Below are 27,626 nucleotides of genomic sequence, written 5' to 3' on the forward strand. Positions count from 1 at the left end.
GGTGCTGCATATTCAGCCTCCTTTTGTGCCACCGGTGGCACCTTGGGATCTAAACGTTGTGTTGGATTTCCTGAAATCCCACTGGTTTGAGCCACTTAGGACCATGGAGCTAAAATATCTCACGTGAAAAGTGGTCATGCTATTGGCATTAGCTTCGGCTAGGCATGTGTCAGTATTGGTGGTTTTGTCATGTAAAAACCCTTATCTGATCTTCCATATGGACAGGGCAGAATTGAGGACTCGTCCCCAATTTCTTCCTAGGGTGGTATCATCGTTTCATTTGAACCAGCCTATTGTGGTGCCTGCGGCTACTAGGGACTTGGAGGATTTCAAGTTGCTGGACGTAGTCCGGGCTTTGAAAATGTATGTTTCCAGAAAGGCAGGAGTCAGAAAGTCTGACTCACTGTTTATTCTGTATGCAGCCAACAAGGTTGGCGCTCCTGCTTCGAAGCAGACTATTGTTCGCTGGATCTATAGCACGATTCAGCTGGTTCACTCTGCGGCTGGATTGCCGCATCCAAAATGGTGAAAGCCCATTCCACAAGGAAGGTGGGCTCTTCTTGGGCGGCTGCCCGAGGGGTCTCGGCTTTACAGCTTTGCCGAGCTGCTACTTGGTCGGGGTCAAACAAGTTTGCTAAGTTCTACAAGTTTGATACCCTGGCTGAGGAGGACCTTGAGTTTGCTCATGCGGTGCTGCAGAGTCATCCGCACTCTCCCGCCCGTTTGGGAGCTTTGGTATAATCCCCATGGTCCTTACGGAGTTCCCAGCATCCACTAGGACGTCAGAGAAAATAAGAATTTACTCACCGGTAATTCTATTTCTCGTAGTCCGTAGTGGATGCTGGGCGCCCGTCCCAAGTGCGGACTCTCTGCAATACATGTATATAGTTATTGCTTAACTAAAGGGTTATTGTTATGAGCCATCTGTTACTGAGGCTCAGTTGTTGTACATACTGTTAACTGGGTATGGTTATCACAAGTTGTACGGTGTGATTGGTGTGGCTGGTATGAGTCTTACCCTGGATTCCAAATCCTTTCCTTGTTGTGTCAGCTCTTCTGGGCACAGTTTCCTTAACTGAGGTCTGGAGGAGGGGCATAGAGGGAGGAGCCAGTGCACACCAGATAGTACCTAATCTTTCTTTTAAAGTGCCCAGTCTCCTGCGGAGCCCGCCTATTCCCCATGGTCCTTACGGAGTTCCCAGCATCCACTACGGACTACGAGAAATAGAATTACCGGTGAGTAAATTCTTATTTTTCCTCACTCCCTGTCAGTGTCTGCGGCGCCATTATCCCTCAGTTCACTGTTCCTGGGACTGTTTGGGCAAATCCTCCTATGTAAAGCTGCCTGGTTGTCAGCGCTGTGCCTTTACATGACACTTAAGTATTCTGCCTGCCTTTTTAGACAGTGATAGTTAAGAAAGAGTGCACTTAGTCAGGGTTTTATAGTACAATTACCCTGTGATATACATCCAGTTCTTACTGTGTACTGTTATATCTACTGTTATATAGCTGTGTAAGCTAGTCCAGTGCAGTATTATTGTCAGTAATAACCTCTGCATTGTACAAACTGACTTTCTGTGTGTGCATTTGATAGCTGAGTGGTGTCCATTTCGTGTCTTTCACTCAACCTGCTATCCCTATATTCCATAACCTGAGGGGGCTTGGTGCGTCAGGTGTTATCTAATATAGGATTTTCACAAAGATATACTGTATTACGTAATTTTCTCTGTGATTTAGTCACCATATCTCTCTTTTATCTCTGCTAGTGCTGACTACACTGCGCAGGGGTTTGGGTTCAGAGGTATAGTGCTGCTGATAATTGTACTGTGTTAACCTCATACTGCAAGTTATATCATGTCTGCTTCTGAGGGTAACGGTTCTGGGGCTGAACACACTGCCGGTGTTGCTGACGCCACGGGGCCATATGAGGACAATATAGCAGCTGTGGGCTCTGGTTCTGGGGGCTCCTTGCCCCCCAGTGGGACTGTGGCAACAGAGGCAAATACTGACCCACCATGGGCCGCTTTTTCCATGCTTCTGCATACGCTAGTTCATAAACTAACTCCCCCTATGGGACCCCCAATGCCGGTACAGCCGTATGTTGTCCCTGCAGCTAACCCGCCGTGGGCGGACGATTTATCTGCTCAATTAAAGAAGTTGAACCAGTCCTTGACTACTAAACAGTCTGACCAACGCTCGCCTAAGTCCAAGAGGTCCTCTAAGCGAGCGCTTATCTCCTCACAATCCACTGCTGTCACTGACACCTCGTCTGATGAAGACGGCACATATACTGACCCCTCAGGTTCTGACTCAGATACGGCTGATGGGGAGTGTAGTTCACATGTGGATGTTCCTGATCTTTTGGAGGCTATTAAGTTAATTCTGCAGATTACGGATGATCCCGAGCCATCCGTCCCTCCTAAGAAACCAGATAGGTTCAAGCGTCAGAAGGTGGTTAAGCAAGTTTCTCTATCGTCCTAGTGGATGCTGGGGTTCCTGAAAGGACCATGGGGAATAGCGGCTCCGCAGGAGACAGGGCACAAAAAGTAAAGCTTTTCCAGATCAGGTGGTGTGCACTGGCTCCTCCCCCTATGACCCTCCTCCAGACTCCAGTTAGATTTTTGTGCCCGGCCGAGAAGGGTGCAATCTAGGTGGCTCTCCTAAAGAGCTGCTTAGAAAAAGTTTAGCTAGGTTTTTTATTTTACAGTGATTCCTGCTGGCAACAGGATCACTGCAGCGAGGGACTGAGGGGAGAAGGAGTCAACTCACCTGCGTGCAGGATGGATTGGCTTCTTGGCTACTGGACATCAAGCTCCAGAGGGACGATCACAGGTACAGCCTGGATGGTCACCGGAGCCGCGCCGCCGGCCCCCTTGCAGATGCTGAAGTCAGAAGAGGTCCAGAATCGGCGGCTGAAGACTCCTGCAGTCTTCTAAAGGTAGCGCACAGCACTGCAGCTGTGCGCCATTTTCCTCTCAGCACACTTCACACGCGGTCACTGAGGGTGCAGGGCGCTGGGGGGGGGCGCCCTGGGAGGCAAATGTAACCTATATAAAGGCTAAAAATACCTCACATATAGCCCCCAGAGGCTATATGGAGATATTTAACCCCTGCCTGATTTCTCTAAATAGCGGGAGACGAGCCCGCCAGAAAAGGGGCGGGGCCTATCTCCTCAGCACACGGCGCCATTTCCTCTCACAGCTCCGCTGGTCAGGACGGCTCCCAAGTCTCTCCCCTGCACTGCACTACAGAAACAGGGTAAAACAGAGAGGGGGGGGCAAATTTATGGCGATATTTTGATATAACAAAGCAGCTATAAGGGAGCACTTATTATAAGGCTATCCCTGATATATATATAGCGCTTTTGGTGTGTGCTGGCAAACTCTCCCTCTGTCTCCCCAAAGGGCTAGTGGGTCCTGTCTTCGTTAGGAGCATTCCCTGTGTGTCTGCTGTGTGTCGGTACGTGTGTGTCGACATGTATGAGGACGATATTGGTGTGGAGGCGGAGCAATTGCCAAATATGAGGATGTCACCCCCTAGGGAGTCGACACCAGAATGGATGCCTTTATTTATGGAACTACGGGATAGTGTCAACACGCTAAAGCAGTCGTTTGACGACATGAGGCGGCCGGACAATCAATTAGTGCCTGTCCAGGCGACTCAAACACCGTCAGGGGCTGTGAAACGCCCTTTGCCTCAGTCGGTCGACACAGACCCAGACACAGGCACTGACTCCAGTGGTGACGGTGACGAATCAACCGTATTTTCCAGTAGGGCCACACGTTATATGATTTTGGCAATGAAGGAGGCGTTACATTTAGCTGATACTACAGGTACCACTAAACAGGGTATTATGTGGGGTGTGAAAAAACTACCTATAGTTTTTCCTGAATCAGAAGAATTAAATGACGTGTGTAATGAAGCGTGGGTTGCCCCTGATAAAAAGCTGATAATTTCAAAGAAATTATTGGCATTATACCCTTTCCCGCCAGAGGTTAGGGAGCGCTGGGAAACACCTCCTAGGGTGGACAAGGCGCTAACACGCTTATCTAAACAAGTGGCGTTACCCTCTCCTGAGACGGCCGCACTTAAAGATCCATCAGATAGGAGGATGGAAAATATCCAAAAAAGTATATACACACATGCAGGTGTTATACTACGACCAGCTGTAGCGACTGCCTGGATGTGCAGTGCTGGGGTAGTTTGGTCAGAGTCCCTGATTGAAAATATTGATACCCTGGACAGGGACAATATTTTACTGTCGTTAGAACAAATAAAGGATGCATTTCTTTATATGCGTGATGCACAGAGGGATATCTGCACACTGGCATCACGGGTAAGTGCTATGTCCATTTCGGCCAGAAGAGCTTTATGGACGCGACAGTGGACAGGCGATGCGGATTCAAAACGGCATATGGAAGTTTTGCCGTATAAAGGGGAGGAGTTATTTGGAGTCGGTCTATCAGATTTGGTGGCCACGGCTACAGCCGGGAAATCCACCTTTCTACCTCAAGTCACTCCCCAACAGAAAAAGGCACCGACTTTTCAACCGCAGCCCTTTCGTTCCTTTAAAAATAAGAGAGCAAAGGGCTATTCATATCTGCCACGAGGCAGAGGTCGAGGGAAGAGACAGCAACAGGCAGCTCCTTCCCAGGAACAGAAGCCCTCCCCGGCTTCTACAAAAGCCTCAGCATGACGCTGGGGCTTCTCAAGCGGACTCGGGGACGGTGGGCGGTCGTCTCAAAAATTACAGCGCGCAGTGGGCTCACTCGCAGGTAGATCCCTGGATCCTGCAGATAATATCTCAAGGGTACAGGTTGGAATTAGAGACAGATCCACCTCGCCGTTTCCTGAAGTCTGCTTTACCAACGTCCCCCTCCGAAAGGGAGACGGTTTTGGAAGCCATTCACAAGCTGTACTCTCAGCAGGTGATAGTCAAGGTACCTCTTCTACAACAAGGGAAGGGGTATTATTCCACTCTTTTTGTGGTACCGAAGCCGGATGGCTCGGTAAGGCCTATTCTAAATCTGAAGTCCTTGAACCTGTACATAAAGAAGTTCAAGTTCAAGATGGAGTCACTCAGAGCAGTGATAGCGAACCTGGAAGAGGGGGACTTTATGGTATCCTTGGACATCAAGGATGCGTATCTCCACGTTCCAATTTACCCCTCACACCAGGGGTACCTCAGGTTCGTTGTACAAAACTGTCACTATCAGTTTCAGACGCTGCCGTTCGGATTGTCCACGGCACCTCGGGTCTTTACAAAGGTAATGGCCGAGATGATGATTCTTCTTCGAAGAAAAGGCATATTAATTATCCCATACTTGGACGATCTCCTAATAAGGGCAAGATCCAGAGAACAGCTAGAGATGGGATTAGCACTGTCTCAAGAAGTGCTAAAACAGCACGGGTGGATTCTGAATATTCCAAAATCCCAGTTAATGCCGACAACTCGTCTGCTGTTCCTAGGGATGATTCTGGACACGGTTCAGAAAAAGGTTTTTCTCCCGGAGGAAAAAGCCAAGGAGTTATCCGAGCTTGTCAGGAACCTCCTAAAACCAGGAAAGGTGTCTGTACATCAATGCACAAGAGTCCTGGGAAAAATGGTGGCTTCTTACGAAGCAATTCCATTCGGCAGATTCCACGCAAGAATTTTCCAAAGGGATCTGTTGGACAAATGGTCAGGGTCGCATCTTCAGATGCACCTACGGATAACCCTGTCTCCAAGGACAAGGGTGTCTCTTCTGTGGTGGTTGCAGAGTCCTCATCTATTGGAGGGCCGCAGATTCGGCATACAGGATTGGATCCTGGTGACCACGGACGCCAGCCTGAGAGGCTGGGGAGCAGTCACACAAGGAAGAAACTTCCAGGGAGTATGGACGAGCCTGGAAACGTCTCTTCACATAAACATTCTGGAACTAAGAGCAATATACAATGCTCTAAGCCAGGCAGAACCTCTGCTTCAGGGAAAACCGGTGTTGATCCAGTCGGACAACATCACGGCAGTCGCCCATGTGAACAGACAGGGCGGCACAAGAAGCAGGAGTGCAATGGCAGAAGCTGCAAGGATTCTTCGCTGGGCAGAGAATCATGTGATAGCACTGTCAGCAGTGTTCATCCCGGGAGTGGACAACTGGGAAGCAGACTTCCTCAGCAGACACGATCTTCACCCGGGAGAGTGGGGACTTCATCCAGAAGTCTTCCACATGCTGGTAACCCGTTGGGAAAGACCAATGGTGGACATGATGGCGTCTCGCCTCAACAAAAAACTGGACAGGTATTGCGCCAGGTCAAGAGATCCGCAGGCAATAGCTGTGGACGCGCTGGTAACGCCTTGGGTGTACCAGTCGGTGTATGTGTTTCCTCCTCTGCCTCTCATACCAAAAGTATTGAGAATTATACGGCAAAGAGGCGTAAGAACGATACTAGTGGTTCCGGATTGGCCAAGAAGGACTTGGTACCCGGAACTTCAAGAGATGATCACGGAAGATCCGTGGCCTCTACCTCTAAGGAGGGACTTGCTTCAGCAGGGTCCCTGTCTGTTTCAAGACTTACCGCGGCTGCGTTTGACGGCATGGCGGTTGAACGCCGGATCCTAAAGGAAAAAGGCATGCCGGAAGAAGTCATTCCTACTTTGATTAAAGCAAGGAAGGAAGTAACCGTGCAACATTATCACCGAATTTGGCGAAAATATGTTGCGTGGTGCGAAGATCGGAGTGCTCCGACGGAGGAATTTCAACTGGGTCGATTCCTACATTTCCTGCAATCAGGATTGTCTATGGGTCTCAAATTGGGATCTATTAAGGTTCAAATTTCGGCCCTGTCGATTTTCTTTCAAAAAGAATTGGCTTCAGTCCCTGAAGTCCAGACCTTTGTTAAGGGAGTGCTGCATATACAGCCTCCTGTGGTGCCTCCAGTGGCACCGTGGGATCTCAATGTGGTTTTGGACTTTCTAAAATCTCATTGGTTTGAACCACTAAAAAAGGTGGATTTGAAATATCTCACTTGGAAAGTGACCATGCTTCTAGCCCTGGCTTCTGCCAGGAGAGTATCAGAATTGGCAGCTTTATCTTACAAAAGCCCATATCTGATTTTCCATTCGGACAGGGCAGAACTGCGGACTCGTCCGCATTTTCTCCCTAAGGTGGTGTCAGCATTTCATCTGAACCAGCCTATTGTAGTGCCTGCGGCTACAAGTGACTTGGAGGACTCCAAGTTACTGGACGTTGTCAGAGCATTAAAAATATATATTGCAAGGACAGCTGGAGTCAGAAAATCTGACTCGTTGTTTATATTGTATGCACCCAACAAGATGGGTGCTCCTGCGTCTAAGCAGACGATTGCTCGTTGGATCTGTAGCACAATCCAACTTGCACATTCTGTGGCAGGCCTGCCACAGCCTAAATCTGTAAAGGCCCACTCCACAAGGAAGGTGGGCTCATCTTGGGCGGCTGCCCGAGGGGTCTCGGCATTACAACTTTGCCGAGCAGCTACGTGGTCAGGGGAGAACACGTTTGTAAAATTTTACAAATTTGATACTCTGGCTAAGGAGGACCTGGAGTTCTCTCATTCGGTGCTGCAGAGTCATCCGCACTCTCCCGCCCGTTTGGGAGCTTTGGTATAATCCCCATGGTCCTTTCAGGAACCCCAGCATCCACTAGGACGATAGAGAAAATAAGATTTTACTTACCGATAAATCTATTTCTCGGAGTCCGTAGTGGATGCTGGGCGCCCATCCCAAGTGCGGATTATCTGCATAAATTGTACATAGTTATTGTTAACTAATTCGGGTTATTGTTGAAGGAAGCCATCTTTCAGAGGCTCCGCTGTTATCATACTGTTAACTGGGTTTAGATCACAGGTTGTACGGTGTGATTGGTGTGGCTGGTATGAGTCTTACCCGGGATTCAAAATCCTCCCTTATTGTGTACGCTCGTCCGGGCACAGTACCTAACTGGAGTCTGGAGGAGGGTCATAGGGGGAGGAGCCAGTGCACACCACCTGATCTGGAAAAGCTTTACTTTTTGTGCCCTGTCTCCTGCGGAGCCGCTATTCCCCATGGTCCTTTCAGGAACCCCAGCATCCACTACGGACTCCGAGAAATAGATTTATCGGTAAGTAAAATCTTATTTTTACTTCACTCTGACCACCTAGTGCAGTGCTGGCCAAACCGGTCCTCGAGATCTACCAACAGTTCATGTTTTCCAGGCCTCCTGGCGATCTGTAGAATTGTCAGTTGGGAATGAATGCAGCACATCTTAAAATTAGTAATGACTACACCTGTGCACCAGCTAGGTGGTCTGGAAAACATGAACTGTTGGTAGATCTCGAGGACTGGTTTGGCCAGCCCCGACCTAGTGGATATACGTCAGGAACCCTGAGAAAACCCGGGTACGAAGTTTGTGCCTCAAAAGAAGATGCTGGCTCGCTATCCCCTCGCGCCAGAGCTGTCTAAAAATTGGGAAACGCCTCCTCCAGTAGACTCACATGTGGCTAGGATGGTGGTTTCCTCAGCTCTACCTGTCACTACCTTCACGTCTCTAAAAGAGCCTACGGATAAACGTGTGGAGGGTTGTCTGAAAGCGATTTACACCCTCACGGGTGCTGCACAAAGGCCCACTATTGCAGCTACATCATGGGCTGCAGAGGCTATTGAAGCATGGGCCTTGGAGTTAGAAGCTGAAATCTCTTCTGACCATGCTAGACAATGCTTGTCATATATTGTCACAGCTTCTCGATATATTAAAGAGGCGGCTTCTGATGCCGGTATCCTAGCAGCCAAGGCCTCTACTACGTCAGTCCTGGCTCGCCGGATATTGTGGCTGATATCCTGGTCTGTGGATCTGGACTCTAGAAAAACCCTGGAGGTGCTCCCTTTCAAGGGAGATATTCTGTTTGGGGAGGACTTAAATAAGATTGTGGCTGACTTGGCTGCTGCCAAAACTGCCTGTCTGCCTAATACCGCTCCTTCTGTGTCGAAGGCTAAAGGCACGTCCTTTCGCCCCTTTCGTCCTTCAGGTAAAGCAAAAGGTCAGGCGTACCATAAGCAGGCCCGCACTTCCAAACCTGGTAAGCCAAAGCCCAAAAGAGCCTGGGCTGCCCGTCAGCCAGCTGCCAAGACCGATAAGCCTGCCGCATGACGGGGCGGGCCTCCCCCTAGGGGATCCCATGGTGTGGGGGGCTGGCTTTTAGGGTATACCCAGGAATGGTTGAAGATCACTTCAGATGCCTGGGTACGGGAAGTTGTCACTCGAGGTTACGCCATAGCCTTCAAATACCGACCCCCTCATCGATTTTGCCAGACAGACGTCCCTTTGGACCAGACAAAGGCAAAAACTCTACACTCGGTGGTACAGACCCTCCTGGATACAGGAGTCGTAGTACAGGTGCCTCTTGCTCAGAGGGGCCGGGGGTACTATTCTCCGCTGTTTCTAGTCCCGAAACCGAATGGGTCCTCCCGGCCCATTCTCAACCTCAAGGCATTGAACAGGTTTGTGAAGGTTTCCAAGTTCCGTATGGAAACCCTTCGCTCTATAGTTCTGGCCTTGGAACCTGGGGACTACATGGTCTCCCTGGACATACAGGATGCGTACCTGCATATTCCTATAGCAGCAGTGTCACATCAACAATACCTGAGGTTCGCTATTGGCAACCTACATTACCAGTTTCGGGCGTTACCTTTTGGTTTAACAACGGCTCTGCGAGTCTTCACCAAAGTTATGGCGGTGGTGACGGTGGTACTCCGCCGTCAAGGGGTCAGGATACTGCCGTTTCTGGATGACTTGTTAACCCTGGCAAACTCCCCAGATCTACTCCTGCGTCATCTGGATATGACGGTCCGGTTTCTACAAGCCCACGGGTGGCTCATCAACTGGAAGAAATCCTCCCTGGTCCCTGCTCAGAGCATGGTGCACCTGGGAGCGTTGTTGGACACTCACAACCAGAGGTTGTTCTTGTCTCAGGAGAAAGTCCTGAAGATTCAGGACAGGGTGTTGCGTCCTTTCTCGTCCGCAAGTGTCGATACATTCGGCAATGCAGGTGGTGGGCCTAATGGTATCAGCATTCGACATGGTGGAGTATTCTCAATTCCATTCTCGCCCCCTCCAGAGGCTGATTCTGGCTGATTCTAGCTAAGTGGGATGGCCTGCCTCACCGGATCAGGTCTCAAATGATCTTCTTGACTCCGGAGGTCTGTCTGTAGCTACACTGGTGGCTCCGGGACCAACAATTGTGCAGGGGTCGTCCCTTCTGGATATCCAGCTGGGTCCTGTTGACGACAGATGCCAGTCTAAGAGGTTGGGGCGCGGTGCTGGAGCAACACTCCCTTCGGGGTCGGTGGACCAAGGAGGAATCTCTCCTCTCGATCAACATTCTGGAATTGCGGTCGGTCTTCAATGCGTTGAACCTGGCCCAGCATTTAATTCAGAACCGTCCTGTTCAAGTAAAGTCGGACAACGCCACCACAGTGGCTTACATAAATCATCAAGGCGGCACTCAAAGCCGTTTGGCAATGAAGGAAGTCTCACGGATTCTACGTTGGGCGGAACGCCATCTACCAGCCATATCGGCAATATTAATTCCGGGAGTCCTGAATTGGGAAGCGGACTTTCTCAGTCGTCAGGACGTGCATGCCGGCGAGTGGGGCCTCCATCCAGAAGTGTTTCAACTCCTCGTGGAAAAGTGTGGTCTTCCAGATGTAGATCTGATGGCGTCTCGACACATTCAGAAGGTTCCGGTCTTCGGAGCAAGGACAAGGGATCCTCAAGCAGCATTCGTGGATGCGCTGGCGGTGCCGTGGAGGTTTCGGCTGCCGTATGTGTTCCCTCCGGTGTCACTCCTGCCCAGGGTAATTCAAAAGTTCAAGCAAGAAAAAGGAAATCTGCTTCTCGTAGCTCCAGCGTGGCCCAGACGGCACTGGTTCTCAGACCTGCAGGGCCTATCGTCGGAGCGTCCAATTCAACTTCCACAAAGCCCAGACCTCCTCGTTCAGGGCCCCTGTGTCTACCAGGACCTAGCCCGGCTATCTTTGACGGCGTGGCTTTTGAAGCTTCCGTCTTCAGGGATTTCTGAAGGGGTCATTAAAACGATGTTGCGGGCCCGGAAACCGGCTTCTGCTCGGATTTATCATAGGGTCTGGCATTCCTACTTTGGTGCGCAGCTAACAATTATGACGCTTCCAGGTTTAGTACAGCCAAACTTTTGGCTTTTCTGCAGCAAGACCTAGATTTAGGCCTGCGTCTGGCCTCCCTCGAGGTTCATATTTCTGCCTTGTCTGTATGGTTTCAGAGAAAAATTGCGACTTTACCTGATGTTCATACTTTCACTCAGGGTGTGTTGCGTATCCAACCTCCCTATGTCCCGACTTTTCGGTGGTTTTGGAGGCGCTGCAGGAGCCTCCATTTAAACCTCTTGTTTCAGCTGACCTTAAGTGGCTTTCCCTTAAGGTGGTGTTCTTGCTGGCTATTGCCTCTGCTAGAAGAGTGTCGGATCTGGGTGCCTTGTCTTGTAGTTCCCCATATCTGATTTTTCACCGTGACAGGGCGGTTCTTAGGACTCGTCCCGGATATTTACCTAAGGTGGTTTCTTCGTTCCACCTTAATCAGGAGATTGTGGTTCCGGCCTTTGTCTCTCCTGATTTGTCTCCCAAAGAGCGGTCTTTGGATGTGGTACGGGCTCTCCGTATCGATGTGAAGAGAACTGCTTCTATTCGAAAATCTGATTCTCTCTTTGTTTTGTTTGGATTTCACAAACGTTGCTGGCCTGCTCACAAGCAGACCCTGGCCAGGTGGATTAGAATGGTGATTGCACATGCTTATGTGAGGGCTGGTCTGTCGGCTCCTGCTCACATTACGGCCCATTCTACTCGGTCTGTTGGACCTTCTTGGGTGGCCCAACGTGGTGCAACCCTTGATCAATTGTGCAAGGCGGCTACGTGGTCCTCAGGGAACACGTTCATAAGGTTCTATGCCTTCGATACTGCCGCTTTCCAGGATGCTTCCTTTGGACGCCGGGTTCTTGTGCCCGCTACAGTGCGTCCCCTCCCATAAGGAACTGCTTTAGGACAACCCCATTGTCCAATCATTGTGGAGCCCAGTATACCCCGCAGCAGAAAACGAGTTTTATGGTAAGAACTTACCTTTGTTAAAACTTTCTGCGAGGTACACTGGGCTCCACAAGGCGCCCACCCTGACGCAGTTAGCTTCTTTGGGTTGGTATGGCATTAGCCGCTGACACTTCTCCTGTCGTGAGAGTGTGGTGTATGTGGCTACTAACCGTTGTTGTCTCTTTTCCTGCTACTGCATTGGGCTGGTTAACTAAAAACTGAGCTCCTGTGCAGGGAGGCAGGGTTATAGAGGAGGCGGCGCTGTGCATTCTGGGAACAGTCAAAGCTTTGAGCCTGTTGGTGCCTCGGATCAAGATCCCACTCTACACCCCATTGTCCAATCCTTGTGGAGCCCAGTGTACCTCGCAGAAAGAGTTTTAACAAATGTAAGTTCTTACCATAAAACTCATTTTATGAGTGTGACGTGTGTCTTTGTGTGTGTGTGTGTGTGTGTGTGTGTGTGTGTGTGTGTGTACTAATGTGACACGTGTGACATGAGAGCAGCGTGGCAGCCCTTGCTTGTAGACTGCCAGGGCAGACCTAGCTAAAGGCTGAAAGGAGTGGACCTGGGAAATTCCCAGGTCTCAGGTGTGTGTAAAACCTGGCTCTGAGCAAAAACCCAGGATTTTTCAGATGTGAAAAAACCCGGGTTTGAGCAGGAAAATTCCTGGGTCGTTTGTCTGAATGTGGTACGGGTCAGGTAAGTGAGATGACCGCTAGAGCTTTATCGGCTCACTTGTGGCTGGAGCATGCAAATGAGAGGACCCTTAGAGTGACCATTGCTCCGTTATCGGCTTCCTTATGGCTGGAACATGTAAATGAGATGCTTGTCAGAACTGCTATTGGCCTGAACAGAAGAATAAATCTATTAGAAATAGTGCATAATATCTGTAAGGATCTTTAGCTGATACTTTGTGTGTTTCTGCAGCTTATCCTGCTGTGCTGTGAAGGGATGATGGGAAAACCTGGCACTGCTGCAGCGCATGTCACTTCTTGCTGCCTGTGTAGCCCTGGGAAGGAATTGGCTATATTTAGCCAGTGCGCGTCCCTCACGCACTCTTACCTCCTATTATGATAGCGATATGATCGTATTACTGCCTGTATCCTGGAACGATGACTCTGACCTCTCCCTTTCTCTAGGTTTGGATTTTCTCTCCTTGGTTCCCGTTGATTCTCAGGTAAATGTGGCTCCTCGTTCTCATTCCTCTTTTCTGTCTCAGAACATAGTTACATTACCTGCTGTTGGGGTGAATTCCCTGGGTCAGTCACCCCCTTCCACCTTAATGTCCATTATCAGCTAAAGCTACAATACGTTTCTTGTAAGAAAGTCATCTGATACATCTCTGGTTATTGAAGGTGAATTTGCCCTCATCCCCTCAAGTACTCACAGTAAATGATCCCTCACTATACTTACAGTGAAACCAACGTTCTTCCATTCGCCATTGATGACCGTTGACCTCTGTAGTTGCCTTGGCATTAACAGTTCATTAGGTCACCTGTAGAGTAATCTGACCTGGTTCTTCTAAGCAGGTTATTTGCCTGCCGGCCTGTTCATCCTCCAGTGCTCCCGTCTCCTTATTCTGAACTGCCCAAAACGCTACCCCGTATTCATGATGCGGTCTAACTAGCGACTTATTCTGACTTAATACTATGATCCCATATAGGATATATAGTGTTCATTCTAGCAACCTGCACCTTTCAAAATCCATGCAGTTCCTCTTTCCTGCCTGGGGTGTTGCTCTCTGCTGTGGTGCTTCTCCGCACACTCTGATCTGTTACTCAGTGCTGTGATACAGACCTGTGTGATCTGAGAAACACCAGAGCAGAGAGCGACACCCCAGACAGGAAAGAGGAGCTGCATGGATTTTAAAAGGTGCAGGGTGCTAGAATGAACACTAGATATATGAGAACTAAAATATTTAGTGTAAGTTGCTGTCTTGTTAAACTTATCATTTGCATGAATGTCACTTAAAGGGATATCATCATCATCAAATTTGTGTATTTAGAATTTAGCCCTTAGAGGTCACATGACACAACGCTGCCCCCTCCTGGCTGTCTCCTGGGTTTCAGCAATCGATAGTAGATACTGCGGCTTCTAGTTCACCTTCTCGTGAAGTTGATGGCCCACCGAAAGGCAGCATCTTTTTCTGGATTTCTCTTTCTGTTCCATCCTTGGGCAACCACTGCAGCTGGCATGTCTGTAGCTGGGGGAGATTTATTAAATCCTGGAGAGAGATAAAGTACCAGCCAATTAGCGCCTGTCATTTGACAAGATGTGTTTGAAAAACGACAGGAGCTGATTTGTTGGTACTTTGTCTCTCTACTTTACTTTTACCCACGCTTTAATAAATCTCCCGCAACATCTCCTGGCGCTCCCATCTGAGCTGTTTTCCATGTTTTGTGGACACCATTTACCGAGCACTGAAGTTTCCATTACCAAGTACTTGCCGACTGCGCCAAAAAGTGTTCCAGGTCCGCCCCTTGTGTACAGTGCATTCATATTACATGTGCCGCTTAAACTGCACTCGGCAAGCATGGTAAACACGGCTTAGACAGGCTGTATAACGATACCAGATGTAGCTTTAATATATATGACGCCTGTTTATTTCCACCAATGCTCAGTACAGTAAAGTGGGTTTAAATACACAGTGATTTGAAACTGGTAAAATTATAGAAAAGCATCCACTTACATCAAACATTATATACAGGACGCTACTCCGGCTATAAATATACACAATATACATGTGTTTCATGATGGTATCCCTTTAACGGGTGTCTTTCAGCAGAGGTAGCACCCTATGTGTCTCCTGTTATACAAAGCGGGGTGTCCCCTTTCCCTTTATTTCCTCGGGGTGTAAACAGTCTTCTATCACTTGTAGCCATGGGGGAGAGGACTCCGCAGGAGACAGGGCACAAAAGCAAGCTTTTAGGATCACATGGTGTGTACTGGCTCCTCCCCCTATGACCCTCCTCCAAACCTCAGTTAGGTTTTTGTGCCCGGCCGAGAAGGGTGCAATCTAGGTGGCTCTCTTAAAGAGTTACTTAGAAAAAGTTTTTAGGTTCTTTATTTCTCTGACGTCCTAGTGGATGCTGGGAACTCCGTAAGGACCATGGGGAATAGCGGCTCCGCAGGAGACAGGGCACATCTAAAGAAAGCTTTAGGATCACCTGGTGTGCACTGGCTCCTCCCCCTATGACCCTCCTCCAAGCCTCAGTTAGATTTTCTGTGCCCGACGAGAAGGGTGCACACTAGGGGCTCTCCTGAGCTCTTTGTGAAAGTTTTAGTTTAGGTTTATTATTTTCAGTGAGACCTGCTGGCAACAGGCTCACTGCATCGAGGGACTAAGGGGAGAAGAAGCGAACTCACCTGCGTGCAGAGTGGATTGGGCTTCTTAGGCTACTGGACATTAGCTCCAGAGGGACGATCACAGGTTCAGCCTGGATGGGTCACCGGAGCCGCGCCGCCGGCCCCCTTACAGAGCCAGAAGAGCGAAGAGGTCCGGAAAAATCGGCGGCAGAAGACTTTCCTGTCTTCAGATAAAGGTAGGCGCACAGCACCGCAGCTGTGCGCCATTGCTCTCAGCACACTTCACACTCCGGTCACTGAGGGTGCAGGGCGCTGGGGGGGCAGCGCCCTGAGACGCAATAAATCGTTAGAAAACCTTTTATGGCTAAAATAAATGCATCACATATAACTCCTGGGCTATATGGATGCATTTAACCCCTGCCAAAACATACAAGAAAACGGATGATAAGGACGCCGAGAAAGGGGCGGAGCCTATCTCCTCAGCACACTGGCGCCATTTTCCCTCACAGCTCAGTTGGAGGGAAGCTCCCTGGCTCTCCCCTGCAGTCACTACACTACAGAAAGGGGTTAAAAAAGAGAGGGGGGCACAAATTAGGCGCAGTATAAACAATACAGCAGCTATAAAGGGAAAAACACTTATATAAGGTTATCCCTGTATATATATAGCGCTCTGGTGTGTGCTGGCAAACTCTCCCTCTGTCTCCCCAAAGGGCTAGTGGGGTCCTGTCCTCTATCAGAGCATTCCCTGCTGGCAACAGGCTCACTGCATCGAGGGACTTAGGGGAGAGATTTTCAACTCACCTGCGTGCAGGATGGATTGGATTCTTAGGCTACTGGACATAGCTCCAGAGGGAGTCGGAACACAGGGCTCGCCCTGGGGTTCGTCCCGGAGCCGCGCCGCCGACCCCCCTTGCAGACGCTGAAGATGAAGAGGTCCGGAACCAGGCGGCAGAAGACTCTCAGTCTTCATCAGGTAGCGCACAGCACTGCAGCTGTGCGCCATTGTTGTCAGCACACTTCACACAGCGGTCACGGAGGGTGCAGGGCGCTGGGGGGGGGCGCCCTGGGCAGCAATGTATAATACCTGTATGGCGAAAAATACATCACATATAGCCCTTGAGGCTATATGGATGTATTTAACCCCTGCCAGATATCTAAAACTCCGGAGAAGAAGCCCGCCGAAAAGGGGGCGGGGCCTATTCTCCTCAGCACACAGCGCCATTTTCCCTCACAGAAAGGCTGGTGGGAAGGCTCCCATGCTCTCCCCTGCACTGCACTACAGAAACAGGGTTAAAACAGAGAGGGGGGGCACTGATTTGGCGATATGTATATATATTAAAATGCTATAAGGGAGGAACACTTATATAAAGGTTGTCCCTGGATAATTATAGCGTTTTGGTGTGTGCTGGCAAACTCTCCCTCTGTCTCCCCAAAGGGCTAGTGGGTCCTGTCCTCTATCAGAGCATTCCCTATGTGTGTGCTGTATGTCGGTACGTGTGTGTCGACATGTATGAGGAAAATATTGGTGAGGAGGCGGAGCAAATTGCCTGTAATGGTGATGTCACTCTCTAGGGAGTCGACACCGGAATGGATGGCTTATTTATGGAAATTACGTGACAATGTCAACACGCTGCAAGCCGGTTGACGACATGAGAGGGCCGGCGAACAAATTAGTATCTGTCCAGGCGTCTCAAACACCGTCAGGGGCTGTAAAATGCCCATTTACCTCAGTCGGTCGACACAGACCCAGACACGGACACTGATTTCAGTGTCGACGGTGAAGAAACAAACGTATTTTCTTTTAGGGCCACACGTTAAGGGCAATGAAGGAGGTGTTACATATTTCTGATACTCCAAGTACCACAAAAAAGGGTATTATGTGTGAGGTGAAAAAACTACCTGTAGTTTTTCCTGAATCAGATAAATTAAATGAAGTGTGTGATGATGCGTGGGTTTCCCCCGATAGAAAATTATTGGCGGTATACCCTTTCCCGCCAGAAGTTAAGGCGCGGTGGGAAACACCCCTCAGGGTGGATAAGGCGCTCGCACGCTTATCAGAACAAGTGGCGGTACCATCTACGGATAGGGCCGTACTTAAGGAGCCAGCTGATAGGAGGCTGAAAAATATCCTAAAAAGTATACACACACATGCTGGTGTTATACTGCGACCAGCGATCGCCTCAGCCTGGATGTGCAGAGCTGAGGTGGCTTGGTCGGATTCCCTGACTAAAAATATTGATACCTTTGACAGGGACAGTATTTTATTGACTATAGAGCATTTAAAGGATGCATTTCTATATATGCGAGATGCGCAGAGGGATATTTGCACTCTGGCATCAAGAGTAAATGCGATGTCCATATCTGCAAGAAGATGTTTATGGACACGACAGTGGTCAGGTGATGCAGATTCCAAACGGCACAAAGATGTATTGCCGTATAAAGGGGAGGAGTTATTTGGGGTCGGTCCATGGGACCTGGTGGCCAGGGCAACTGCTGGAAAATCCACCGTTTTTTACCCTAAGTCACATCTCTGCAGAAAAAGACACCGTCTTTTCAGCCTCAGTCCTTTCGTCCCTATAAGAGTCATATCTGCCCAGGGATAGAGGAAAGGGAAGAAGACTGCAGCAGGCAGCCCATTCCCAGGAACAGAAGCCCTCCACCGCTTCTACCAAGTTCTCAGCATGACGCTGGGACCGTACAGGACCCCTGGATCCTACAAGTAGTATCCAAGGGGTACAGATTGGAATGTCGAGAGGTTTCCCCCCTCGCAGGTTCCTGTAGTCTGCTGTACCAATGTCTCCCTCCGACAGGGAGGCAGTATTGAAAACAATTCACAAGCTGTATTCCCAGCAGGTGATAATAAAATTACCCCTCCGACAACAAGGAAAGGGGTATTACTCCACACTATATGGTGGTACTGAAGGCTAGGTGAGACCTATTCTAAATCTGAAAAATTTGAACACTTACAAGGGTTCAAATCCAGATGGAGTCACTCAGAGCAGTGATAGCAAAGAACAAGGGGACTATATGGTGTCCCGGGACATCAGGGATGCTTACCTCCATGTCCCAAAATTTGCCTTTTTCTCACCAAGGGTACCTCAGGTTCGTGGTACAGAACTGTCACTATCAGTTTCAAGACGATGCCGTTGGATTGTCCAAGGCACCCCGGGTCCTTACCAAGGTAATGACCGAAAGGAGGATTCGTCTTCAAAGAAAATGGACGACCTCCTGATAAGAACAAGGTCCAGAGAACAGTTGGAGGTCGGAGTAGCACTATCTCAAGTAGTTCTACGACAGCACGGGTGGATTCTAAATATTCCAAAACCGCAGTTGTTCCGACGACACGTCTGCTGGTCCTAGGGATGATTCTGGACACAGTCCAGGAAAAGGTGTTTCTCCCAGAGGAGAAAGCCAGGGAGTTATCCGAGCTAATCGGGATCCTCCTAAAACCAGGAAAAGTGTCAGTGCATCATTGCACAAGAGTCCTGGTAAAAATGGTGGCTTATTACGAAGCGATTCCATTCGGCAGATTTCACGCAAGAACTCTTCAGTGGGATCTGCTGGACAAATGGTCCGGATCGCATCTTCAGATGCATCAGCGGATAACCCTATATCCAAGGACAAGGGTGTCTCTCCTGTGGTGATTACAGAGTGCTCATCTTCTAGAGGGCCGCAGATTCGGCATTCAGGATTGGATGCTCGTGACCACGGAGGCCAGCCTGAGAGGCTGGGGAGCAGTCACACAAGGAGTGTGATCAAGTCTGGAGAATTCTTTCCACATAAATATACTGGAGCTAAGAGCAAATTTATAATGCTCTAAGCTTAGCAAGACCTCTGCTTCAAGGTCAGCCGGTATTGATCCAGTGGGATAACATCACGGCAGTCGCCCACGTAAACAGAAAGGGCGGCACAAGAAGCAGGAGGGCAGTGGCAAAACTGCAAGGATTTTTCGCTAGGCGGAAAATCATGTGATAGCACTGTCAGCAGTGTTCATTCCGGGAGTGGACGACTGGGAAGCGGACTTCCTCAGCAGGCACGACCTCCACCCGGGAGAGTGGGAACTTCATCGGGAAGTTTTCCGCATGATTGTGAACCGTTGGGAAAGACCAAAGGTGGACATGATGGCGTCCCGCCCGAACAAAAAATGGGACAGGTATTGCGCCAGGTCACGAGACCTTCAGGCGATAGCTGTGGACGTCCTGGTAACACTGTGGGTGTAACAGTCGGTGTATGTGTTCCCTCCTCTGCTTCTCATAACCAAGGTATTGAGAATTATAAGACATAGAGGAGTAAGAACTATACTCGTGGCTCCGGATTGGCCAAGAGGGACTTGGTAACCGGAACTTCAAGAGATGCTCACAGAGGACTAATGGCCTCGGGAGCTAAGAAGGGATTTGCTTTCAGCAAGTACCATGTCTGTTCCAAGAGGAACCGTGGCATCGGCCTTTAAGAAAGGACTTGCTCCAGCAGGGACCTTGTCTGTTCCAAGACTTACCGCGACTGCGTTTGACGGCATGGCGGTTTGAACGCCGGATCCTAAGGGAAAAGGCATTCCGGAAGAGGTCATACCTACCCTGGTCAAAGCCAGGAAGGAGGTGACCGCACAACGTTATCACCACATGTGGTAAAAATATGTTGCGTGGGTGAGGCCAGGAAGGCCCCACGAAAAAATTTCAACTAGGTCGATTTCTGCACTTCCTGCAAACAGGAGTGTCTATGAGCCTCAAATTGGGGTCCATTAAGGTTCAAGTTTCGGCCCTATAGATTTTCTTCCAGAAAGAATTGGCTTCAGTTCCTGAAGTCCAGACGTTTGTCAAGGGAGTATTGCATATACAGCCCTTGTGTGCCTCCAGTGGCACCGTGGGATCTCAACGTAGTGTTGGGATTCCTCAAATCATATTGGTTTGAACCACTCAAATCTGTGGATTTGAAATATCTCACATGGAAAGTGACCATGCTGTTGGCCCTGGCCTCGGCCAGGCGATTGTCAAAATTGGCGGCTTTGTCTTACAAAAGCCCATATTTGATTTTCCATTCGGACAGGGCAGAACTGCGGACTCGTCCCCAGTTTCTTCCTAAGGTGGTGTCAGCGTTTCACCTGAAACAACCTATTGTGGTGCCTGCGGCTACTAGGGACTTGGAGGACTCCAAGTTGCTAGACGTTGTCAGGGCCCTGAAAATATATATATATATATATATATAATTCCAGGACGGCTGGAGTCAGAAAGTCTGACTTGCTGTTTATATTGTAGGCACCCAAAAAGCTGGGTGCTCCTGCTTCTAAGCAGACTATTGCTCGTTGGATTTGTAGTACAATTCAGCTTGCACATTCTGCCACAGCCAAAATCTGTAAATGCCCATTCCACAAGGAAGGTGGGCTCATCTTGGGCGGCTGCCCGAGGGGTCTCGGCTTTACAACTTTGCCGAGCAGCTACTTGGTCAGGGGCAAACACGTTTGCTAAATTCTACAAATTTGATACCCTGGCTGAGGAGGACCTGGAGTTCTCTCATTCGGTGCTGCAGAGTCATCCGCACTCTCCCGCCCGTTTGGGAGCTTTGGTATAATCCCCATGGTCCTGACGGAGTCCCCAGCATCCACTAGGACGTTAGAGAAAATAAGATTTTACTTACCGATAAATCTATTTCTCATAGTCCGTAGTGGATGCTGGGCGCCCATCCCAAGTGCGGATTGTCTGCATTACTTGTACATAGTTATTGTTACAAAAAAAAAAATCGGGTTATTATTGTTGTGAGCCATCTTTTTTAGAGGCTACTTCATTGTTATCATACTGTTAACTGGGTTCAAATCACAAGTTGTACGGTGTGATTGGTGTGGCTGGTATGAGTCTTACCCGGGATTCAAGATCCTTCCTTATTGTGTACGCTCGTCCGGGCACAGTACCTAACTGAGGCTTGGAGGAGGGTCATAGGGGGAGGAGCCAGTACACACCATGTGATCCTAAAAGCTTGCTTTTGTGCCCTGTCTCCTGCGGAGCCGCTATTCCCCATGGTCCTGACGGAGTCCCCAGCATCCACTACGGACTATGAGAAATAGATTTATCGGTAAGTAAAATCTTATTATTTCCTCGGGGTGTAAACAGTCTTCTATCACTTGTAGCCATGGGGGAGAGGATAGCTGGAGTGTAATATTGTTACCATGAGAAAATGTTCTTATGAGTACCATTTATTTCAAGCAGTACTATCCCCCTATGTTTTTGGATAGTCTCAACTCTGCTCTCCCAGCCAGGCACGCTCATGGCAAAGCCAAAACCTCGAGCAACCGCCGTGAAACCAGCGCTAACAGCGAGTCGGGCAAGATCACAGTTATAAAGGGGCGCCAGCAGCATTAAGGAAGTGGACAGACCCAGGCGCCTCCGTTAGCCTCTCACGACCATTGTTATTTGTTGTGGACAGAATACGACCTCAGCGCGCGCTGGGTCACGTCTATTGTTTGGTGCTCCGAGAAAGTACCCGTTCCGGATGGACGTTTTGTTTGTTTGTTCTGCAAGTTGCACATCTTCAGTTTCTGTAAATATGTCTCACTAAAAAGAAATTAATTGTAAATAAGTATTTTTATAGAGATATTATCTTATAGCCCCTGATTTATTTTGGAAACCGGATTACACGATTTGCATGTTTTTATTTTAATTACGCCATGTAGCACAGGCCACTTCTACGTCTTCAAGTGAAGATTCCGCCATCCATCTGCTATGTTGCTACTTGGCCGAGGCAGTTATGGGTGGGGCCACCAGCACAGTAGGTGTGGCTGTTACTGAAAGGGGCTGGGCTAGACGTTATGACAAAGTGAGTCGGGTCAGTGTAATCCTGCAGACATCGTTGCCTAAACATTGGGATCTGCGTAGAGTTGTTGCACCAAACAATGGAATGTTTTGTTTAGGTCAGAAAAAAAAACTTCATTTGGCGTTTCTAAAGCACATCCCCCAGTGGTATCTGATCAAATGTTTTCTACTTGTTACAGTCCACATTGTTCAGGACTGTTGGCTGCTATGTTCCGTTTACTGATAAAGTTTTACACAACTCACGTGGCGTATTGTCATTTTTCATTTAAAAGAATGTTTTTGTTTTTTTAAATTGATGTGTAACAATACTCATTGGACTGGCAAATGCCTACAAAGGGATGCGCACAAAATACCGGTAGTCTTGGACCCCAATAGTCAGAAGACACACAGCAGGATCCCAGAGATAGGTACTGGGGTTAGGGTTAGGCTGCGGGAGGGATGGGTTAGGTGCAGGGTGAAAAACCCAGAAGCGGTCAGGATTCCGCTGTCGATCATCGTATCCAACCCACTGTACAAAGCAGTAGCCGAGATTGAAACAATGATATTTATGGAAGATATGTTGAGATCATTTAAAGGAAGATGTGCGAGGTAGGCATACGGGTTGGCGTCCCATGCGCAAGTTGCATTGTCTTAATAAAAGCTAGTGTCAGCTCCCAGTAGACATCTCCTGCAAGGTGTATCTACAGTATGTAGGCCGCCTCGTCTAATCGAGTAACAGTTATGCTAACTCTCTCCCGCTATGCATATGCTCACATTCCTTTGGCCAGTGATGGGGAACCTTTGGCACTCAGCTATACATCCTAGCATGCCCTGCTACAGTTTTAGCATGGCCAAATAGCAAGACTGTAGCAGGGCATGCTGGGATGTATAGTTCAACAGCTGGAGTGCCAAAGGTTCCCCATCACTGCCTTAGGCATAAGAGGGGAGTTGTATCAAAGCTTGGAGAGAGATAAGTACCAGCCAATCCGCTTCTAACTCATTTTTCAAACATCCTGCAAAATGAATTAAAGCTCATTGGCTGGTACTTCTCCAAGCTTGAGACCAGGAACCAGCGGCATCACTCTGCTGTATGTACTTGTTAAACAGATCCATCCTGCGACAGTTTCCAATCGTATCTTACGCAACGCAGAACAGATCATTTGTCTCGTGTGCCTCTTGGAATGGAGAACAGATGCAGCCCCTTCCTCTGCAGCCTCCTCCATTACTGTGTCGTACATTGTTGCTTTAAATTGTCAATAGGAAAAATAGGATTTTGGTACTTACCAGGTAAATCCTTTTCTTTGAATCCATAGGGGTCACTGGAGTACTCTTGGGATATGGACGGTGCTTTAGCAGGGACAGACACATTTAAATGTTAAACCCTCCCTCACCTCCATACTCCCAAGATGCCTCCGTTGTTTTTGTGCTGAGACGAACAGGAGTGAAAGAGGATGAACTATGGAGAGTTACAACATTATAAAATAACTGACAACTGTAAAGTTGACACATAACGGACAACCGTAAAGTTGACACCTAACATAACGGACAACCGTAAAGTTGACACCTAACATAACGGACAACCGTAAAGTTGACACCTAACATAACGGACAACCGTAAAGTTGACACCTAACATAAAGGACAACCGTAAAGTTGACACCTAACATAACGGACAACTGTAAAGTTGACAGCTAACATAACGGACAACCGTAAAGTTGACACATATCATAATGGACAACCGTAAAGTTGACACATATCATAATGGACAACCGTAAAGTTGACACAACATAACGGACAACTGGAAAGTTGACACCTTACCCAAAGGACAACTGGAAGGTTGACACATCACCTAATGGACAACTGGAAAGTTGACACCTAACATAACGGACAACCGTAAAGTTGACACATATCATAACGGACAACCGTAAAGTTGACACATATCATAACGGACAACCGTAAAGTTGACACACATCATAACTAGAGATGTGCACCGGAAATTTTTCGGGTTTTGTGTTTTGGTTTTGGGTTCGGTTCCGCGGCCGTGTTTTGGGTTAGAACGCGTTTTGGCAAAACCTCACCGAATTTTTTTTGTCGGATTCGGGTGTGTTTTGGATTCGGTTTTTTTCCCCCAAAAAACCCTAAAAAACAGCTTAAATCATAGAATTTGGGGGTCATTTTGATCCCAAAGTATTATTAACCTCAATAACCATAATTTCCACTCATTTTCAGTCTATTCTGAACACCTCACACCTCACAATATTATTTTTAGTCCTAAAATTTGCACCGAGGTCGCTGGATGACTAAGCTCAGCGACCCAAGTGGCCGACACAAACACCTGGCCCATCTAGGAGTGGCACTGCAGTGTCACGCAGGATGGCCCTTCCAAAAAACACTCCCCAAACAGCACATGACGCAAAGAAAAAGAGGCGCAATGAGGTAGCTGTGTGACTAAGCTCAGCGACCCAAGTGGCCGACACAAACACCTGGCCCATCTAGGAGTGGCACTGCAGTGTCAGGCAGGATGGCCCTTCCAAAAAATACTCCCCAAACAGCACATGACGCAAAGAAGAAAAAAAAGAGGCGCAATGAGGTAGCTGTGTGACTAAGCTCAGCGACCCTAGTGGCCGACACAAACACCTGGCCCATCTAGGAGTGGCACTGCAGTGTCACGCAGGCTGGCCCTTCCAAAAAACACTCCCCAAACAGCACATGACGCAAAGAAAAATGAAAGAAAAAAGAGGTGCAAGATGGAATTGTCCTTGGGCCCTCCCACCCACCCTTATGTTGTATAAACAGGACATGCACACTTTAACCAACCCATCATTTCAGTGACAGGGTCTTCCACACGACTGTGACTGAAATGACGGGTTGGTTTGGACCCCCACCAAAAAAGAGCAATTAATCTCTCCTTGCACAAACTGGCTCTACAGAGGCAAGATGTCCACCTCATCATCATCCTCCGATTCATCACCGTGTACATCCCCCTCCTCACAGATTATCAATTCGTCCCCACTGGAATCCACCATCACAGCTCCCTGTGTACTTTGTGGAGGCAATTGCTGCTGGTGAATGTCTCCATGGAGAAATTGATTATAATTCATTTTCTCTAACGTCCTAAGTGGATGCTGGGGACTCCGTAAGGACCATGGGGAATAGCGGCTCCGCAGGAGACTGGGCACATCTAAAGAAAGCTTTAGGACTATCTGGTGTGCACTGGCTCCTCCCCCTATGACCCTCCTCCAAGCCTCAGTTAGATCTCTGTGCCCGAACGAGAAGGGTGCACACTAGGGGCTCTCCTGAGCTTCTTAGTGAAAGTTTTAGTTTAGGTTTTTTATTTTCAGTGAGACCTGCTGGCAACAGGCTCACTGCATCGAGGGACTAAGGGGAGAAGAAGCGAACTCACCTGCGTGCAGAGTGGATTGGGCTTCTTAGGCTACTGGACATTAGCTCCAGAGGGACGATCACAGGCCCAGCTTGGATGGGTCCCAGAGCCGCGCCGCCGGCCCCCTTACAGAGCCAGAAGGCAGAAGAGGTCCGGAAAATCGGCGGCAGAAGACGTCCTGTCTTCAACAAGGTAGCGCACAGCACTGCAGCTGTGCGCCATTGCTCTCAGCACACTTCACACTTCGGTCACTGAGGGTGCAGGGCGCTGGGGGGGGCGCCCTGAGACGCAATAATAAACACCTTGGATGGCAAAAAATGCATCACATATAGCTCCTGGGCTATATGGATGCATTTAACCCCTGCCAAAATACATAAAAAAACGGGAGATAAGGCCGCCGATAAGGGGGCGGAGCCTATCTCCTCAGCACACTGGCGCCATTTTCCCTCACAGCTCCGTTGGAGGGAAGCTCCCTGGCTCTCCCCTGCAGTCACTACACTACAGAAAGGGTTAAAAAAGAGAGGGGGGCACAAATTAGGCGCAGTATTAACTATACAGCAGCTATAAGGGGAAAAACACTTATATAAGGTTATCCCTGTATATATATAGCGCTCTGGTGTGTGCTGGCAAACTCTCCCTCTGTCTCCCCAAAGGGCTAGTGGGGTCCTGTCCTCTATCAGAGCATTCCCTGTGTGTGTGCTGTATGTCGGTACTTTTGTGTCTACCTGTATGAGGAGAAAAATGATGTGGAGACGGAGCAGATTGCCTGTAATAGTAATGTCACCCCCTAGGGGGTCGACACCTGAGTGGATGAACTGTTGGAAGAAATTACGTGACAGTGTCAGCTCTGTATAAAAGACAGTGGTTGACATGAGACAGCCGGCTACTCAGCTTGTGCCTGTCCAGACGTCTCATAGGTCGTCAGGGGCTCTAAAGCGCCCGTTACCTCAGATGGCAGATATAGACGCCGACACGGATACTGACTCCAGTGTCGACGGTGAAGAGACAAATGTGACTTCCAGTAGGGCCACACGTTACATGATTGAGGCAATGAAAAATGTTTTACACATTTCTGATAATACGAGTACCACCAAAAAGGGGTATTATGTTCGGTGAGGAAAAACTACCTGTAGTTTTCCTGAATCTGAGAAATTAAATGAGGTGTGTGATGATGCGTGGGTTTCCCCCGATAACAACTGATAATTTCTAAATGTTATTGGCATTATATCCTTTCCCGCCAGAGGTTAGGGTGCGTTGGGAAACACCCCCTAGGGTGGATAAAGCGCTCACACGCTTGTAAGGGCTCTATCCTCTCCTGAGATGGCCGCCCTTAAGGATCCTGCTGATAGAAAGCAGGAGGGTATCCTAAAATGTATTTACACACATACTGGTGTTATACTGCGACCAGCAATCGCCTCAGCCTGGATGTGCAGTGCTGGGTTGGCGTGGTCGGATTCCCTGACTGAAAATATTGATACCCTAGATAGGGACAGTATATTTTTGCCTATAGAGCATTTGAAAGATGCATTTCTATATATGCGTGATGCACAGCGGAATATTTGCCGACTGGCATCAAGTCTAAGTGCGTTGTCCATTTCTACCAGTAGAGGGTTATGGACACGTCAGTGGTCAGGTGATGCGTATTCCAAACGGCATTTGGAAGTATTGCCTTATTAAGGGGAGGAGTTATTTGGGGTCGGTCTTTCAGACCTGGTGGCCACGGCAATAGCTGGGAAATCCACGTTTGTACCCCAGGTCGCCTCTCAACATGAGAAGACGCCGTATTATCAGGCGCAGTCTTTTCGTGGATAAGCGGGCAAAAGGTTCCTCATTTCTGCCCTGTGACAGAGGGAGAGGAAAAAGGCTGCAGAAATCAGCCAGTTCCCAGGAACAGAAACCCTCTCCCGCCTCTGCCAAGCCCTCAGTATACGCTGGGGCTTTACAAGCAGAATCAGGCACGGTGGGGGGCCCGTCTCAATGAATTTCAGCGCGCAGTGGGCTCACTCGCAAGTAGACCCCTGGATCCTTCAGGTGATATCTCAGGGGTACAAATTAGAA

The 27,626-nt window shown here is 48.8% G+C and overlaps 1 protein-coding gene across 6 annotated transcripts in view; it reads left to right on the forward strand.

The window, feature by feature from the left end:
* The window catches only part of PIAS2 (protein inhibitor of activated STAT 2), a 160,993-nt gene extending 138,541 nt beyond the window's left edge, over positions 1 to 22,452 (forward strand). For 2 of the 6 annotated variants that reach the window (XM_063958454.1, XM_063958419.1), the window contains exons 13-14: positions 13,244 to 13,281; positions 21,605 to 22,452. In XM_063958454.1, coding sequence (XP_063814524.1) covers positions 13,244 to 13,281; positions 21,605 to 21,760 — 194 coding nt within the window. In that variant the 3' untranslated portion in view covers positions 21,761 to 22,452. The remainder of the gene's footprint in view (positions 1 to 13,243; positions 13,282 to 21,604) is intronic. The other 4 variants (XM_063958427.1, XM_063958438.1, XM_063958431.1 and 1 more) reach the window with 4 other exon arrangements.
* Positions 22,453 to 27,626: the final 5,174 nt, after the last annotated feature.

Source organism: Pseudophryne corroboree, chromosome 1 (assembly GCF_028390025.1).
Source record: "Pseudophryne corroboree isolate aPseCor3 chromosome 1, aPseCor3.hap2, whole genome shotgun sequence".
NCBI classification, from domain to species: Eukaryota; Metazoa; Chordata; class Amphibia; order Anura; family Myobatrachidae; genus Pseudophryne; species Pseudophryne corroboree.